The 18057-nt window shown below is 38.3% G+C and overlaps 2 protein-coding genes across 2 annotated transcripts; one reads left to right on the plus strand and one right to left on the minus strand.

Moving 5' to 3' along the window:
* Nucleotides 1–696: 696 nt before the first annotated feature.
* LOC126689752 (cysteine--tRNA ligase 2, cytoplasmic) lies at nucleotides 697–7980 on the minus strand. The gene is made up of 9 exons (XM_050384941.1): nucleotides 7632–7980; nucleotides 6186–6249; nucleotides 4498–4659; nucleotides 3302–3472; nucleotides 2944–3225; nucleotides 2716–2841; nucleotides 1723–1956; nucleotides 1489–1602; nucleotides 697–1395 (listed from the first exon to the last, which is right to left on the minus strand). The coding sequence occupies exons 1-9, from the start codon at nucleotides 7799–7801 to the stop codon at nucleotides 1111–1113; spliced, it is 1608 nt and encodes a 535-aa protein (XP_050240898.1). The 5' UTR covers nucleotides 7802–7980; the 3' UTR covers nucleotides 697–1110.
* A 3512-nt stretch (nucleotides 7981–11492) lies between these two features.
* LOC126709532 (uncharacterized) lies at nucleotides 11493–12071 on the plus strand. The gene has a single exon (XM_050409854.1). The coding sequence runs from the start codon at nucleotides 11493–11495 to the stop codon at nucleotides 12069–12071; it is 579 nt and encodes a 192-aa protein (XP_050265811.1).
* Nucleotides 12072–18057: the final 5986 nt, after the last annotated feature.

The raw sequence follows: 18057 nt of genomic DNA on the forward strand, positions 1-18057 counted from the left end.
AATTTTTAGGTTTTAGGGGTATTTTGGTCATTTTTTGGGTTTCAAAGGTATTTTGGTTATTTTTTGGATTTTGGGGGTATTTTGGTCATTTGCTAGGTTTTAGGGGTATTTTGGTCATTTTTTTTGTTTCAGGGATATTTTGGTCGTTTTCTTAATTTTGGGGGTATTTTGGTAATTTTTAGGTTTTGGGGGGTATTTTGGTCATTTTTTAGGTTTCAGGGGTACTTTGGTCATTTTTTGAGTTTTGGGGGTATTTTGATCATTTTTTGGGTTTTGGTAGTATTTTGGTCATTTTTTTAAGTTTCAGAAGTATTTTAGTCATTTTCTAGAAATTTAGATTTTATGTTGTTTATTTAAATTTTAGATGGATTTAGTGGGTATTAGTGGGATTATCCATTTAGACCCATCTAATTAAATAACCAAATAGGTCTTTACCCATTTAACTCAAATATTCAAATGGGTTGAGTTAAGACTTATCCAAATAAGGTGGGTAATAGGTGGATTCATGGATATAGATAAAAATTACCACCTCTATCCATAAGGAACATGCTAAGGTAGCAAACCGCTAAATCAACAACTTTTGACAATCAGGAAGCAACTAGGTTTTATTAACAACCCGCCACAAGATTCTGCTATTGAGACAAGAATCTAACTAAGATGCAATTTCATCCCAATAACAAAACCAAAGTAATAAACTGAACAAGGAAAATTGATCAACTTTAAACTCCTGTAGTAGTAGTCAAACAACAAAAGGGTCACCACAACCCGTGTTCTTGTATAGTATTGCTGCGACCTGCAGTAGCTGTTTATGCAGGAATTGAGCCATATTATGCCCACATTGCTGCATATTTAAGACCAAATAACACTTGGTCATGGACTTGGGCTTCTAACATGTGATGGTCCCAAATGTTACAACATTAATAACAAAATAGAATCAAAAATTACAAAAATCCCCATATAATTAAATAATAACTGTACCAATCATCTGTCAACCACTGGTTGGGGCAGGAACAAGGCTTTCCACCATCAAGTCCACAATGTTGTCCCCATCGTTCCTGTTCAATTAGCGGTAACTGTATTGTTGTTTAAAGGGATGTGTTTTTTTCTTGTTCAACCAGTGGTGCCTGTTTTCTGTTCAACTGGCAGGGTCTTATGTTCCTGTTCAACTGGCTGTGCAGGCTGCACAGGTTCAACTGGTATGCATGGTCTCCAAATAGTTTCCTTGCCCACATCCATGAGTGCAATGCCCTTCAAAGTTAAAGCAGCCCTGATCTGATCACTCTTTAAGAAATCCTTATTTTCCCTTGCTAGTTTTCTTTCTTCAATCTGATTCAACACATAACTTTCCTCCAACCCTGCTCTTTTCAAAGCCTTGTCTTTTAATTGCAGCAAAACCTGCCCAATGGAAAGTAACTTCTTAATGATACATTTCATACAACAGAATATTCATCATTAAATTATTTTAACATAGGCTAGAAACCAAATCACCTCCAAGTAAGTGGAAGAGGAAAGCAATCCCAGAATATTTAGAACTGCTTTAACTTCTTTCTCTAATTCAATAAGAGACTGAACCACTGATAATTGTTGTTTCTGTTGTTTCTTCTAAAAAATATCAAAAAGATAACCAGTCATTTCACACAGACGCACAATATACACAGAAGGAGAGACAGCAGAGGGAGAGAGCACATCATAGACCTCTTGGAATGGGTTCCAAATATGTACCTTGAGTATGTTCAAAGAACTGTTTATGAACTTCAAGGCTTCTTGAAAAGCACAAGTCAATATCTGTGCAGTGTTCAAGTCATCTGACATTTTACTCTGGAACTCACTATGTAGCTTACTTATGCACTCTTGGGCAGCAGGAGTAACCCGAGCTGTTTTGCTTTTCCGTTCTGGCCCCTCCTTGAGACTTTCTTGTTGAAATGGGGATAAAGCATCTTCACAGTCTTGCAATGTCTAACAATCACAAGATAGTTGGTCATGATTTTTCTGAAGATTAAAACACAAACCCATTCATGTGTGTGTACATGCCTGTGTGCATCTTACTGTGTAGTCAATGTATTAAAGCAGATTAGATATTCTTGCAGAATATCAACTTAGAAAAACATAGCATCAGGCTTAGTTAACATAAACTGCCACAAAATTCTAACCAATACAAAACATTCCAAACAGATTAGTATTTAGTTCTATTCTTGTCATTAACCAGAAACTATTAATTCTATGTTCTTTTCTTTTTCCTGTAAGTAGTCCTACACTCTTTTCATTAGTCTTTTAAATAGTAATCTTATAATTTTCACTCAATGAACCAAACTATATTGGCAAAAAATCCATATTTGACAGCTTAAGTCATCGTTTCCTGTGAAATAGTACCAAACAGAAGTTTTCCACAAACAGAGAGAGAGAGAGAGAAGAAAAAAAAAAAGGACAAAATTATTAATTAAACCATCTGGCCAGAATGGTTGTAGCAGTTCATCAAGCAGTTGGGAAAACTATTACTGATCTATCAATGGTACAAGGGAGAATATATTGGCTCAAATCCACTCCAGTTAACAATCCAAGCTACAGAAACACGTGCGCATTCACATGTATGCGCACATGAACAACCCTAAATGGATAAAGAAATTAATAGAAAACAATCCAATGCTGGTAGGTGCATGAGGACAATGGTGGCAGACTTCCCGATGAAATTAATTGGAATTTAAAATAGCATTAAACCTGATATATGTAATAAACAGCATCTGATGCACTTTCCAGCTGCAATACTGTGTAATTGAGAGGAGATCTATAGTGTGCACTTAACAAGAAAAGTCTCAAAGCCAGTGGATGGTACCGTTCAGTAATCTACAAGAATATAATAAGAGTATTTTAAACACAAATACTAACAAGACTGAAAACATCAAAAGGTTGTTAGAAGTATTAACCAAATGTTAAGCCTTGCTTTACCTGACGAATTGTAAAAAAATTACCCAAGGACTTGGACATTTTCTCATTGTTATTAGTGACATGCCCATTATGCATCCAGTAACTAACACGGCTCTCTTGGCAAGCAGCACAGCTCTGGGCAATCTCATTTTCATGATGTGGAAAGATCAAATCAATTCCACCACCATGAATATCAAAACTGTAGGATAGGTAATGAGCACTCATTGCACTGCACTCTATGTGCCACCCTGGTCTTCCAGGACCCCATGGGCTGTCCCAACTTGGCTCATCAGGCTTTGCAGTCTATAATTATTAGAAAATGTCAGATATCAAATGATATAGAAAAAGACTATAAGGTCACTTGCAAGGGATTTCACACCTTCCACAATGCAAAGTCAGCAGGATTACGCTTTCTTGTGTCAACAGCAACACGTTCACCAGCCCTGTTGTTTTCCAGTTTTTGCCCTGATAACTGGCCATAATTTGGGGATTTATCAACAGAAAAGTACACATCCCCATCAACGGCGTATGCAGAGTCATTGTTGATGATCTACATAATATGAAAACCATTGGTTAACAAAAACAGAATTAAAAAAACTCCTCATTGTGCAGGAGCAAAAGGGAATTTCCATTTTCTATCATGGTCATGCTTGTTTCTTTCCATAATATTCCAACAAAAATAAATTAATTCAATTACAGGAAGGCATAACTCTGTGTGAAAAAGCCAGATGCAACTAGATATCTGGGTCAGGACCAGATAGTTGGGACCAGGAGGGGAAGGGGGAAAGAATGCATCAGAAATAAACTAAAATGTATATTTCACAGCTCATACAGACAAAATTTCAATGTCTCATATTTAGTCCTTAGAAAAATATTTTGACAACGTTTTATGCAAGCCAAGTACAACCATTTTTCACTATCTCAACACCTCTCAACAAAATAAGTCCAGCTCAATATCACCTGAAAATATCACAAAATTTTAAATTGTTTTTCTGTTTCTTTGTTGTTTTTATTTGAAAAAGATATGAAATTGTAATGTTGATATTCAGTAAGGGCTATAGGTGACACACTGCACCAGATCCTCACCTCAATTTATGTACCGTCTATCCAATGTAGTTTAACATAAATGACCTCATTAATCCAGAAAAAAGGGGAAGAGTGTAGCCAGTTTTATTGGAATAATGAAGGAGAATAAGTGGCAAAATTTTATTTTGAAATCAGTGTCAGGCATTTGATATCAAAGTACATCTGAATAAGGCATGTCCCTGATATTATCATATAGATATACAGCACTACACCTAACCATGGGCATAGAATTCAAAGTTTGACAAACATTGGGTGCGTTGGGTGCCCAAAATGAATAATAAAAAAAAGGGCAGACCATTAAGAAGGAATTCCTATTGTATTATGCTCCCCTAAAAAGCCAATATCCAATATATTTTCACAATAACCGCTACAATTTCCAGAAATGTCCAAATCTTTGTGTGTGTGTGTGTCTGTGAGAGAGAGAGAGAGAGAGATCAGAATTTCCCAACATTTTTTCAGATAATATAAGAACCATAGCAAGTAATGAACCTGAGTTATCATATCCTTTATCTGCTCCATATGCTCAGAAACACGCGGCTGATGGGTAGGAGTGAGGCACTGAAGATCAGCCATGTCTACAAGATATTCTTGGCAAAAACGGTTACTTAAATTTAATGGTTCCTCCCCAAGCTCATTTGCCCTGCGAATTATCTGCAAAAATCCAGATATTAGTCGTATCTATCCAAGCATTAAGCAACCCAAGAATAAACAAGTAACCAAGGTATCATCAATATTTGTTTTAACAACAGTTAAAAAGGAATTATAGACAATGGGGAAACTCCTTTATAGATGCTCAGGATAAAATTTTTCGTGTCCAAGTACTCCCAACCATTTGTGAAAATATTTTTGGTAAAATTTCAGTAAGTCACAATGAAGATAAATTGATTAGATCACAAGTTTCATTCTAACATAAGTCTCCAACAGCAAGTTTTTAACCAATTTGAAGCAAAGAATCAATAGAAGGCCTCAATATTATGTCAATAACTTTACTCGATGAGGGTTCAGTTGAATTTTGCACTTACCATGTCAGTAGCTTAACCAAAATTTTCAATGTAGAAGAATCGTTAAAGTGAGGAGTAGGCTTCTTATAGAACCCATGATCTCACCATCCACCTTGCTTTTACAATGCAAGGTGCCATTTGAGCTATAGCTCATTAGCATTTCTTCCCACTCATTTTGCAGGAAGTTTCAATTTCTAAATTTATTACAAGTGCTTTCAGTTTTTCTTAAATGTAGTTTATTTTTTCAAATAAAAAGAAAATAGCTTTTTTACTGGTAAGTTACACACACCCAGAGAGTCTAAAACCCATGACCTCACACTTGATCCATTACTATTTGCAGAGAAAGTACCAATTGAGCTATAGCTCATTGGAATTTTTTTTTTTTTTTTTTTTTTAAAAAAAAACTTTTATCCTGTGTTTACTTTTGATGCTTTTTAAGGTTTCTTGAATTCATTTGGTTTTCAGTACAAAAAATGAATCCTTTAAAAAAAAAGATTTAGATGTGCTATAAAACAGCTAAATATTCTGCTCAACCAGCCATCTTTTATAAGAATAATACTTTCACAAGGATCACTCAAAGAAGGAAGCAGTCTCCAATTCTAGGAAATCAACTAGGAAAGCAAGAGATTTGACTGTCCTCTATAAATTTTAACTCTTCTTCTTAATGATTGTTTTTGACCATATACTGGCTGAGACAGTTTCTTTAAACTGGTCCTGCCATGGCACCTAGATCCTACAGATGCAAGGAATAAAATATCCTGTCCTTTGTTATATTTCTCTTAAATAAAAGTATTTAAAGGTTTTTGAACTAGATCTCTAGAAATCACAGGAAGCATAATAAATGAATGCATCCCGGTTAAGTTCCCACATGTTATCGAGTAAAAGTGGCTGTTCTTTACAAGATTGAATTTCCATTATAATTGATGGATTGGAGTAAAAAAAAAAGAAATCAGCTTCACATTTTCTATTGCTTCAAACAACTTAATACAACAATCTAAATAAAAGAAATTCCACAAATCTATAACAAAAGCTATATACTATGAGGAAAAGAGACACAAGCACAAACACATGTATGAATGCAAATGTATAAGAATGCATTCATGGTAGTACTCCACTACAATAAGATATCACAGATAAAGTGGTAAATCCAGAGATCCCAATACTTATGATTCTCACCTTGTCATCAACATCAGTGAAATTCCGCACATAAGTAACTTCATATCCCAAGTATTGTAGGTATCTGTAGAGTTCAGATTCATATTAATTCTCAAGCCTATATGCCTAATTCCAGTAGAGAAAACACAACATTGTCAACACACTAGCTTCTTTGCATATCTAATTAACTGAACCTTCTAAATGATAATTGTATCAGTATACAGAAAAGGCAACAGCTAAAAAAGGGGGACAAGCAGTACAATGTGAAAGCATTAAGGTTAAACTCAGTTTCAGCTTAAAATGAGCTCATTGTGGTCAGATCATTCATCCTAAATCAATGATGATTTTAAGTTCCACTAGTCCCAGCCGAGCAATACTCACAAATTGGGTTTACCAAGTATGATAAAGGTTAATAAATAAATAAAGAATCATGTCGACAGGTGCCCTTAGGGAAATTGTTAATAAACTATTTTAAAAAAGTTTTGACACCACTTTTATGGGAAATAAAAAAATTCATCAAAAAAATTAATTGTTTTTTTCTTTTCCCATAAAAAATTTCTAAAAATATTTCATAAGCTAATGCCCTTAGGGCATTCATTAGCTTTTCCCATAAATAAGTAACCAAAAAAAAGGGTCAAAAAGTGTTGTATATACAGAAACCCTGTGGTTAAGGGGTAAAAACAGCCCCAGGTCAAGGGTTCAAGCAGGGGGCTGAACCGTGGGGTCATGTATCTGTGGTTTACTCCCAAATGGTGGGTCCAAAGGGCCTTGCCTTGGTGGGGTTCCATGTCATATATATATATATATATATATATATATATATATAAAAAATAAAAATAAATAAAAATAAGATCTTTTAGGCCAAAGAATTCATGTTTTAAAGCCTTCCAGCTAAAACCAAACACACAAAGCTTTGCCAGATTGTAAAGCAGCAACTAGCAACCAATTCATCTAAGGGAAAAGTTAACAGATGCCTTAAGGACATTGGTTTAAGAATTTTTTTTTTTTTTAATTTTTTATGAAAAGAAAAAGAGTGACTAATTTTTTTATAGCTTTTTTATATTTCCCATAAAAGTTGTATCAAAACATTTCTAAAATGGTCCATTAGCAAATGTCCTAAAGGCACCACTTAACCGAAACCTTCTTCCAATACCGTAAAACTCACTTCTCATTTCCCTTCAAACCAAACCAATCCAATCCAAATTTGAGTCTTTACCATATTCACAATCTTCCATGCAATATCTAACCCCAAAAATTACAAATTTTCACTAACAAAATAAGCTCCATACACAATGTGCTTCAAAATTTGTCACCGTTACACACTAAAATAGCAAAAATTTGTTGGATCAGTAACTAAGATTATAAACGAAACTTATATTTGTAGGCAATTAACTTTTAATCATTATCCTAATTAGCAAATTGTACAGAAAAAATATTAGATGAAATCAAAAGTGAGAGAAATAAAACCTGTAGAGGACGTCGAAAGTGACGGCGGCGCGTGCGTGGCCAATGTGGCTGAGATCGTAGGCAGTGACGCCGCACACGTACATGCCCACGCGCCCCGGCACGAGCGTATTGAAGATCTCCTTCTGCTGTGCCATCGAGTTGTAAACCCTAAAACCCTCTTTCTCCGCCATAGCTCTATCTCTCTTTCTCTCTTGGTCTCTGTGTGTGTCTGCAGCGTAATTCAATCAAACCCTTACCCTAATATACAATTGGAGAAGATTCTTCTTTCTTTTCTTCAATGTACCGTAACGAGTGCGGGGATAGATTGCGTGCTGAGGTGTCAACAGCGCTTGAATTGAATGACTTCGTAACTATTCCCAATTTTCTCTTTTTTCTTCTAGTTATGAAAATTTTATTTTATAAATATTACTTTTACAATCTCTTTACAACAAAACTATTTTTTTTTTTTTTTTTGAGAAAGCTCTTTACAAAAAAACTTAAAGGAATTAGTTAAAAGGAAATGCTAGTAGTAGTTACAATTTATAAATTTATTGTAAAAAAGTGTGGACCTCACATTACTATTAAATATTTTTACGAATTAATTATCAAAATAATAAAAATAAATTAATTAATTTTTTTACAAGTTAAGTTAGCTAAATAAATTCTTTTTAAAAATTTAAGAAGGTGTTTGATACATATGTTTGAAAATATGTGTGGAAATACGTATGGGTGAAAAAATGTGTGAAAATACTAGTAATATTGTTTAAAAATTGAAAACATGTGTTTAAACAATTCTACCAAATAGCCCTTAAGTTAGTTAAATAAACTATATTAACTTAGTTTAGTTAGTTTATTTGGTTTTTTGTCGATTACTTTTTTTTTTTTTTTTGGTTAAAATTGTGCTAAAATTCTATATATAAAAAAGTGAAATAAATTGTGCTTATACTTAAAAAAAAAAATTAAAATGCATATAGATAAAATAAACCAAAAGATGTGGTTTTTTTTTTTTTTTAGAAGAAAGATAAACAAAGAATTTGGTGGTAAACACTAAACAGTGAAATTAGTGAATAGCTTTCGAATGAGCATCTTATGATACCTATCTAGTAAAAAAGTTATTATGGCTCCTAAAAGTCTTTTATTATTATTATTATTATAATATATATATCAATATAAAACCGAAATCTTTAAAACTCCTACAATTTTTCACATCATCACTATTTTTTTTTCTTTTTATTTTAGATTCTTTTTATTTTAAGTTTTATATCTTTTATATTTATTATTTCTCTTCAACGTGTGATTATCTTATCAAGTGTTACAATAATTTAGTTTAAGTAAAACTCTATTAGATATATGTTTCAAGAACTTGAAAATTCTACTTCAACTAAAATTCTATAACAAAAATTTCAACAAATATTTTTCACAAAAAGAAAACACACTGCAAATTGAAGCCATGTTAAGAAGCATGTAGATTCAGATGAACAGAGAATTGAAAGAGATGATGACAAAGACGAATACAACATAATAAGCTTTCCTGTGCATCGCAAAGGTTAGCAACTAGTTATTATTATTATTATTATTATTATTATTATTATTGTAGGTGTGATAGGCCCAGGAATACAAATCTATGCATATATTGGGCCAGAGGCTCAATCCGAGGACATTAAGTAATCCGAGGACAGATAAACGTGTTATAAAGGTTAGCACCAATAAATAAAGGAAGGGATCAAGGCACAATGTTCCAGTGAGGTGATCCGAGGAGGAGTGCTTCCTTAGTTGAGCAAAGCCAAGGTCAAAAGGTGCGACCTAACATCAAGAGAAACGTTCCAGACAACTCCACTATTAAGGGTAAGTATTAGGAAGGAATAGGATAGAAGGAGGCTGAGAAATATTTAAGAGAAAACTGCTACCACCGCATTAAATGCTTTGCAGCTAACTTTATGGCTACATTTATGTAGAGAAGACCCCTGAACACTACTGTCTTGCCTACACCAACTTACAGAGAGCTAGAGAAAGTGTCTAATGGGACAAACACTTAAGTAGTGGCTTGGAAGATTAACAAATGGAGGACCAAGATCATCTAAAGGGAGCTATATAATGGAAGAGACCCTCTCAAGAGAAGAGGATCGAGAAATTAAGGGAGGAATACTGTAACAATCAATAGTGAAACTTGTAATCACACTTGAGTATCAATATATAAGAATTGATCTCCTCGAATTGTGCCGATGACGATTTTTTTTAAATTAACACAGTCTATCTTCATTTTCTTGTCATTTGGATCCACTTTATTTGTTGTCTGACTCATTAAAACTCAGTTTTCCAACCCACTCTCTACAAATTTATTGTATTGGGCTGTTTAGGCCTAGGTTCATCCACCCTTTGGGCTTGGGACTCGAATTGTGTCCTTACAATTGGCATCGTCTGTGGGAAATTTTGGCGTTCTAGTGAATTCAACGTTTAAGTATGGTAGGCTCAGGTCCGAATCAGGAGGAATCTATGGGATCCCAATGTCAAAATCATTTTGTTAATCTTGAGCGGAGAAGGGATCGGAAAGTCAATGTGTATACCACACATACTAGTAGGAGCCAATCTCAAGGTGGGAGCCACCTTTCTCATGAGGAGAATACCAGAGCCATGCAACTGGAGATTGATCATCTTAAAAGGAAGTTGCACCACGAACAGCGAAGGCGAACTCCCTCCATTTCTAACTTATCTTTTGACGATGAGGAGGATGGTAGTTATAGACCTAGATCAAGGACTTTTCCTAGTAAGTCTTTCTCGTATGATAAGGACTACCACCATGAGCGAAGAAGCAGAAACTCGTCTTCCAAAGGCTTGGGAAATGATGCGATGAGTAGAGCGCCTAACCAAATTTCTAGGTCACCTTTTACGCATAGAATTGAGGAAGGAAGACTTCCTCGGTGGTTCACTCAGCCAACGTTCATCATGTACAATGGTCGAACAGATCCTGTGAAGCATGTGAGCCACTTCAATTAGAAGATGGTTGTGCACTCCAAGAACGAAACCTTGATGTGCAAGGTGTTTCCCTCCAGTTTAAGGCCCGTGGCTATGAGGTGGTTTGATAGCTTGGGAGCAAGCTCCATTGATTCCTTTAAGGAACTCACTTAGGCATTTGGATCTCACTTTATTACATGCAACAGGGTTTCTCAACCCTTAGATTTCCTATCCCTACTGTCTATGGCCATGCAAGAAGGGAAGACCCTGAAAATGTACTCAGACAGATACTAGGAGATGTTCAACGAGATAGATGGTGACTTTGACAATGTGGCCATCATGACTTTCAAGGTCGGCTTACCTGTCGAGCATGGTTTGAGGAAGTCTTTGACTGGAAAACCTGCCACCAATGTACACTAGCTCATGGACTAAATTGATAAATACAAAAGGGTTGAGGAAGACCAACAACAAGGGAAGGGAAAGGCTAAGGTTGTCCTTCAAGAGATGAGGGACTTCAAGTTGGACTGATACAACAATAATAGACCCCGAAGGGATTTTGCTGGGCAATCTGGGCCTACAACTCCTTAGATGATTAACATAGTGTTCCGAGAACCAGTACATTAAGTCTTGGAGAAGATCAAGAATGAGCCATACTTTAAATGACCAAACAAGATAGGAGGAGACCCCATGAGGTGCAACCAAAGTTTTCATTGCCAGTACCACCAGGAACGAGGACATACCACCGAAGACTATAGAACTTTATGGAATCACCTAAAGCAACTGGTTAGAGATGGAAAGTTAAAATAGTTTTTGTATTGGCCCAATGGGCAAGGAAACCAAGCTGGGTCAGGGGCTTCAAGGCCCCCTTTGAGCACTATCAATGTCATCTTCGCGGCCCCGAGGAAAATCGGCTCTCACCCCTCTAGGGTGATGTTTGTAGCCCAGCTACCTTCTGAGGACTCAAGACCTGTGCTGAAAAGGGCTAGAGTGGAAAACCAGCCAGCGATGAGTTTCTCTAAGGAGGACAAGGTGGGAACCATACAACTACATGATAATGCCTTGGTGGTCACCCTTAAGATATGGGGGTTTGATGTTAAGAGGGTGATGATGGATCAAGACAGTGGAGTAGAGATTATGTATCCCAATTTATACAACGAGCTGGGCTTGAAACTTGAGATAGCTTATGATTCGCCTCTGGTAAGCTTTGACAAGAAAATTGTTATTCCTAAGGGCCAAATTCGACTGCTCGTACAAGCAAGATTAGAGGTGATAGAGGTGAATTTCATTATAGTGGATGCCTATTCTCCCTACACGGTCATTGTGGCAAAACCTTGGTTTCATACCCTGGGAGCCGTTTCCTCCACTCTGCATTTGAAGGTAAAATATTTGTTTGGGGACCAGATTAAGAAGCTGGTTAGGACCCAATCTATGGCAAGGCAGTGCTTGATCGCTGCAATAACGCATCAGCTAGGAGTGGAGTCATCAACCTCTACTGAGAGGAGCTTATAGTAATCAAAGACTCCGATGTTACCCATGGAAGAGACAGCCGAGGGGGCAAAGTGTGAGAATTTAGAGAAGATTGCAGTAGATGGTAATCCAGAGAAGTATTTTTAGGTCGAAGCTTAGCTGCCTCCTCAAGAGAAGGAGGAGCTGATCATGTTTCTAAAGAGGAATATTGATGTGATTGCATGGACTGCTTATGAAGCTCCCGGGGTGGCCTCGGTCCTCATTTTCCATCATCTAAATTTCAACCCGCCTGTCCTTCCTAAGAAGCAACCACCTCAATGCTCATCTAAAGAGCATCCTGACATTGTCAAGGAGGAAGTAAACAAGTTTAAGCAGGCTGGGGCTATTAAGGAAGTGTTCTACCTTAAATGGTTGGCTAATACAATAGTAGTGAAAAAGAAGAATGGGAAGTGGCGGGTATGTGTAGACTTCATAAATCTAAACAAAGCTTGCCTCAAGGATCCTTTCCCTATGCCTCAAATAGACCAATTGGTAGATGCCACTGTAGGTCATCCTCAGATGAGTTTCCTAGATGCCTTTCAAAGGTACCATCAGATACCTTTAGCCTTGGACAATAAAAAAAAAAAGATAGTTTTTGTTACTTCTATTGGGAATTACCACTACAAGTTGATGCCCTTTGATTTAAAAAAATGCAGGATTTACCTATCAAAGGATGATGACTAGGATGTTTGAGCCACAGCTAAGAAAAAACATTGAGGTTTATATAGATGATATGGTGGTAAAGAGTAAGTTAGAGTTTGAGCATGTTAATGACCTCGGCAATATCTTTGAGATATTAAGAAAGTACAAGCTGCGCCTTAATGCTTCTAAGTGTTCTTTTGGTGTTGGTTCAAGAAAGTTCTTGGGGTACATGGTCACTCACCACAAAATTGAAGTCAACCTTGACCAAATTAAAGCGATTAACAATTTGCATCCACCTTGGAATCCCAAAGAGGTCTAGAAGTTGACAGGGATGACTACTACCCTGAACCGGTTTATTTCTCAGTCAGCAGATAGCTGTAGGCCTTTCTTCCAATTGTTGAACAAGTGGAAAGGGTTTGAGTGGACCTAGGAGTGTGTCTTGACCTTCCAGCAGCTGAAGGAATACCTATCTCAGCCACCCATTATGTCCAAGCCTAGGGTGGATGAGGTTTTGTTTGCTTACATTGCTATGGCTTCCCACACGGTGAGCTTGGTGCTTGTACGAGTTGATAGTGGTGTACAGAGGCCAGTTTATTATGTGAGCGAATCACTACATGAGGCCGAGGTCCGTTACTTACCATTGGAGAATGCTATTTTGGTAGTGGTGCATGCTATGCGTAAGCTTCTTCACTACTTCCAGTCACACACAGTTGTTGTCCTAACCCAGCTATCGCTTAGATCTCTACTTCGGAGTGTTGATTACACAGGAAGGACTACAAAGTGGAATACGATCCTAAGGGCTTTTGATATCAAATACATGTCTTGCATCTCTGTCAAGGGTCAGGTCCTCATTGATTTGGTGGCCGAATTTGCTAAAACCCCATTTGAAGAAAAAATTGAGAAGCAGAATATGGATGGAAAATCAGTTGGCATGGTCTCCCTGCAAGAGCCTTTACACTGGATAGTACATGTTGATGGTGCAGCGAATCAAAAAGGATTTGGAGTGGGGCTAGTTATAATTTCTCCTAAGAAGATTATTATTGAAAAATCCTTAAGGTTGGGCTTCTCGGCCACCAATAATGAGGCCGAGTATGAGGCTTTATTGGTAGGAATGACTATGCTTCAAAAATTGGGAGGAAAAGCAGTGGAGATTTTCTCGGATTCAAGGTTAGTGGTGGGTCACGTAATAGGAGAGTTAGAGGCCAGGGATGCGAGAATGCAAGATTATTTAAGTTAGGTTAAGCATTTACAGTCGAGGTTTGAATCTTTCGACTTGTAGCACATCCCTAGAAGTGGAAACACCCATGCTGATTCTCTTGACACTCTTGCAACCTCCTTGGCGCAGAGCTTGCCTTGGGTTATCCTCATTGAAGACTTGTGTAAGCCTGTTGAGATGGAGAGTAAGGTGGTCCATATCCATCAAATTAGGATGGAATCTAACTGGATGGACCCTATAGTATCGTTCCTCAAGGAGGATATCTTACCCAAGGAGAAATCAGAGGTTGTCAAAATGTGGAGAAAGGCTCCTCGGTTTTGGCTGTCTAAAGACCAAAAGTTATACAAGTGCTCATTTTCTGGACCATATTTACGGTGTATACACCCTGAAGCAGTTAAACTGCTCCTAAAAGAATTACATGAAGAGATTTGTGGAAGCCACACAAGAGGCTAGATCTTTATCTCACAGGGCCCTCACTCAGGGGTATTGGTAGCCAAATATGCAGAGGGAGGCACAAAAGTATGTGAAGAAATGTGACCAATGCCAAAGATTTGTCCCAAACATTCACCAACCAGGAGGTGTCCTTAATTCTTTGTCCAGCCCATGGCCTTTTGCTTAATGGGGCTTGGATATTGTAAGGCCCTTCCCTAAGGTAGTAGGGAATAGGAGATGGTTGCTGGTCGGCACAGATTACTTCACAAAATGGGTTAAAGTTGAACCACTAGCAAACATCAAGGATATGGTTGCCAAGAGATTTATTTGGAAAAACATTGTCACTCGATTTGAAATCCCTCGTACACTCATCTCGGACAATGGTCTTTAGTTTGATAGCAAGGCCTTTAGGAGGTATTGCTGTGACCTAGGCATAACAAATAGATATTCCACCCTAGCATATCCATAGGGCAATGGACAGGCGGAAGCTGTCAATATGGTCATAGTAAGTAGGCTCAAAAAGAGACTTGATGATGTGAAGGGAAAATGGGTGGAAGAGTTGCCACACATTCTTTAGACGTATCGTACTACACCTCGAAGGTCCACTAGAGAGACACCTTTTTCAATGACTTATGGAGCTAAGGCTATTATTCCTCTAGAGACTGGATTCCCAACACTAAAAACAAGTTCTTTCACTCCAAGCAACAATGATGAGCTGTTAGGAAATAGCTTAGATTTAATTGAAGAGCGAAGAGAAAATGCCATGGTCTAACTGGCGTATTATCAGCATAAGCTCAAGTAAGGGTATGATGCCAACGTAAAGCTAAGGTCATTAGTGCCTGGAGGCCTGGTTTTAAGAAAGGTTTTGGGTACTACCAAGAATCCAGCTTGGGGAAAGTTAGGGCGTAACTAGGAAGGGCCATATCGCATCACCTTAGTGGCTGGAATAGGTGCATATTATCTTGAAGATCTAGACTAAAATGTTGTACCACACCCTTGGAATTTAAATAGCCTAAGAAGGTATTATTAGTGATGAAAGTTTTCTTTACCCTATTTTTGTTTATTACATTATGCGTCATGCGTTCTACTATTTGTGTGAATATCAAACGAAACCTTGGTCATGCTTGTTTCTTCGGACCACATACCTTAGGTAAATTGATATATTGAGTTACTTTTCTAAGTATTAAACAAAACCTTAGTTATGCCTGGCTTCCCGGACCACATACTTTGGGTAAATTAATACTTCACACCATTCTTTTAAGTATCAAGCAAAATCTTGTCATGCCTAGCTCCTCAGGCCACATACCTTAGGTAAATTAATATATTAAGTTACTTTTCTAGGAATTAAACAGAATTTTGGTCATGCCTGGCTCATTGTTGAGATCATATGAGGTGTGATAACTATGCTACCACTTTGGCAAATAAATGAATGGGGTTGTATCTCATTGTCACTATCACTAAATGTTAAATAAGATAGAAACTATATCAACACTTGTATGGGAATCACAAGAAGAAAGAAAAAGTTCATAACTTTCATTAATTAATGCTTTTGAAAAAGGCAGATTGGTTACAAAAGGGTAACTTAATTACAAGCCTCAAAGACAAAAACAACAGTTAAAAAGAAAAAAAAGGGCTACTCTAAACTACTTCCTTTTTATTACAATTTTCTCTTTTGGTGGACCCTTGGTAGATTGGGAGAGTGCTACCTTTGAAGATCCTGAATCTTTGCTCTTGAGATCACCCTTGGCAGGCAATGGGAGAGTTGCTAGAACTATCTCCATCGTAGAGGGCACCTCTTTCTCTTTAGGTGGATCTTGAGGAGTAGTAAGGGGCTTGGTGGCATCAGGGGCCACTCCCTTGTTAGCATCATCTTATTTTTCAGCAACCCCCTGCTGTTGAGCCACCTCAGAAGGCTTGTCAGAGGAGGTTAGGGCCTTGGCTAGACTGGCCTTGCCCATTTTTGCCACCTCGGGGGAGGCATCAGTCCTAGAGTTGGCCGAGCCAAGTGCTTGGATGGCGAAAGGGTAGTATATACTCTCTGCCTTCCTAAGTACTGAAGAAGCCTCAACCCAAGCTTGGTTGAGAGGCTTATTCCATACTTGGAGGCAGTGGTTCTTATATACCCCTGAGACCTTAACCCTGAGGGCTTCCTCGGTCTTCGTCACTCCTACATCATACCCCTCTTGCTCGGCCTGATCCTTGGCCTTCTCTACTTGGTCCCTTGCCTTCTCGGCCTCCTCTAGTTTCTTCTTAAGGGTGATGATCTGTCCTTTCAAGGCGGCTAGCTAATCCTCGACTTGGCAAAGGAGCACCCATTGGCCTTCAACCTGCCTCTCAGCGCTGTCCAAGGCGGCCTTAGCGCTCTTTTTGTCCCTTTCTACCTTGGCTATTTTATTCTTCATCTCATTTATTCTTTTTTCGGCCACATTGAAGAACTCCACAGTGCCGTTGCGCCCTTCTTCTTCTTTCATCTACCAGTGGCAGAAATTTGTTATCTCCTCTACTTGGAATGAGGCTTGAATGGCCTACCGAGGAAAGAAACATTGATTATTAAAACAAAGAAAGAAAAAAGAAAAAAGAAAAAAAGAAAGAGAGGGAAACAGTAAAGGGAAGAAAAGGGAGGAAAGTTGCAGCATTTAAAAAAGAAAAAAGGGAAAGGGGCTAAGTGAAGGGCTTACCATAGCGAGGTACCTCTTCAAATTGAGGAAGACCTCGTGCCTCCTCATGGACCGGAGATCAGCCATGTCCTTAGGGAGTAGCAGAGCCTGCTCCACTGCGTCAGCCACTTAGCCAGCCTTCCCTTGTTGGAAGTCCCTAATAGAGGCATTGGTTGGCAAAGGAGCTCCATCCAGCATTGGAGTCGGGATCCAGGATGGAGGTTTGACTTAAGAATCACTTGTCTTGTCATCTCCCGTTTGCCCCACTTTGGTTTGTTTGGCCTCTCATGGAGGCTCAACCTCTTGGAGGGGTGCGTTTTCCCTCCTTTCACCACCTCCTTACCCTTCTGGTCCCCCTTCTTTTTGTGGTCTGTGAGATCAAATTGGAGGGGTTGCATGGGTGGAGGGGTAGGAAGCCTGGTCTAGGTAGCCTTCCCAGGCGCTTTTCCCCCTGGTTGGGACTCTAGCAGCTTTTGGAGGGTCAACCTTGGCTTACGCTATATCCCTATGTCTTCTGGTAGGGGGGAGTCTCCTTGGGCCTGGCTTGTTGCACGGGAAGGGGGTGGCTGAGGTCACCAAATGGATTTCAGGGGGTAAAGGCTGGTAGAAGATTTCAAAGTCATTTTTAGAGTCAAAGACTTCAACAATCCTTTCCTCTCCCTTAGTTGAAGGTTGGGATGAGGTTGCCTCCTCTTCGGTAGCGTGTTGGAACGGCAGTGCTACCTTTGGTATGCCTTTGAGGATAGGATTGGTGGTGAGAGTGCCTTCTAAGATAGGACCGGTGTTGAGAAAGCTCGGAGTAACAACACTGATCTGATGTAGGCGAAGGTCCTTTGCTTTGATGGCGCACTTCGGTGCCTGGTAGCTTTTGGAGATGGGTGTGTAGCCGTGGATTGAATGTGCTGCTTTGAGCTGACCGTCACTATGGACAAACACCTCGGCCTTTAGGATTTTGTTTAGATTTGGTTGATTGACAAGGTTGAAGTTAGGTGCAGCAACGTTCTTATCTGCAAAACCATTGGGAAAAACAGAAAAACATCGT

The sequence above is a fragment of the Quercus robur genome, chromosome 1, assembly GCF_932294415.1.
Source record: "Quercus robur chromosome 1, dhQueRobu3.1, whole genome shotgun sequence".
Lineage (NCBI taxonomy): Eukaryota > Viridiplantae > Streptophyta > Magnoliopsida > Fagales > Fagaceae > Quercus > Quercus robur.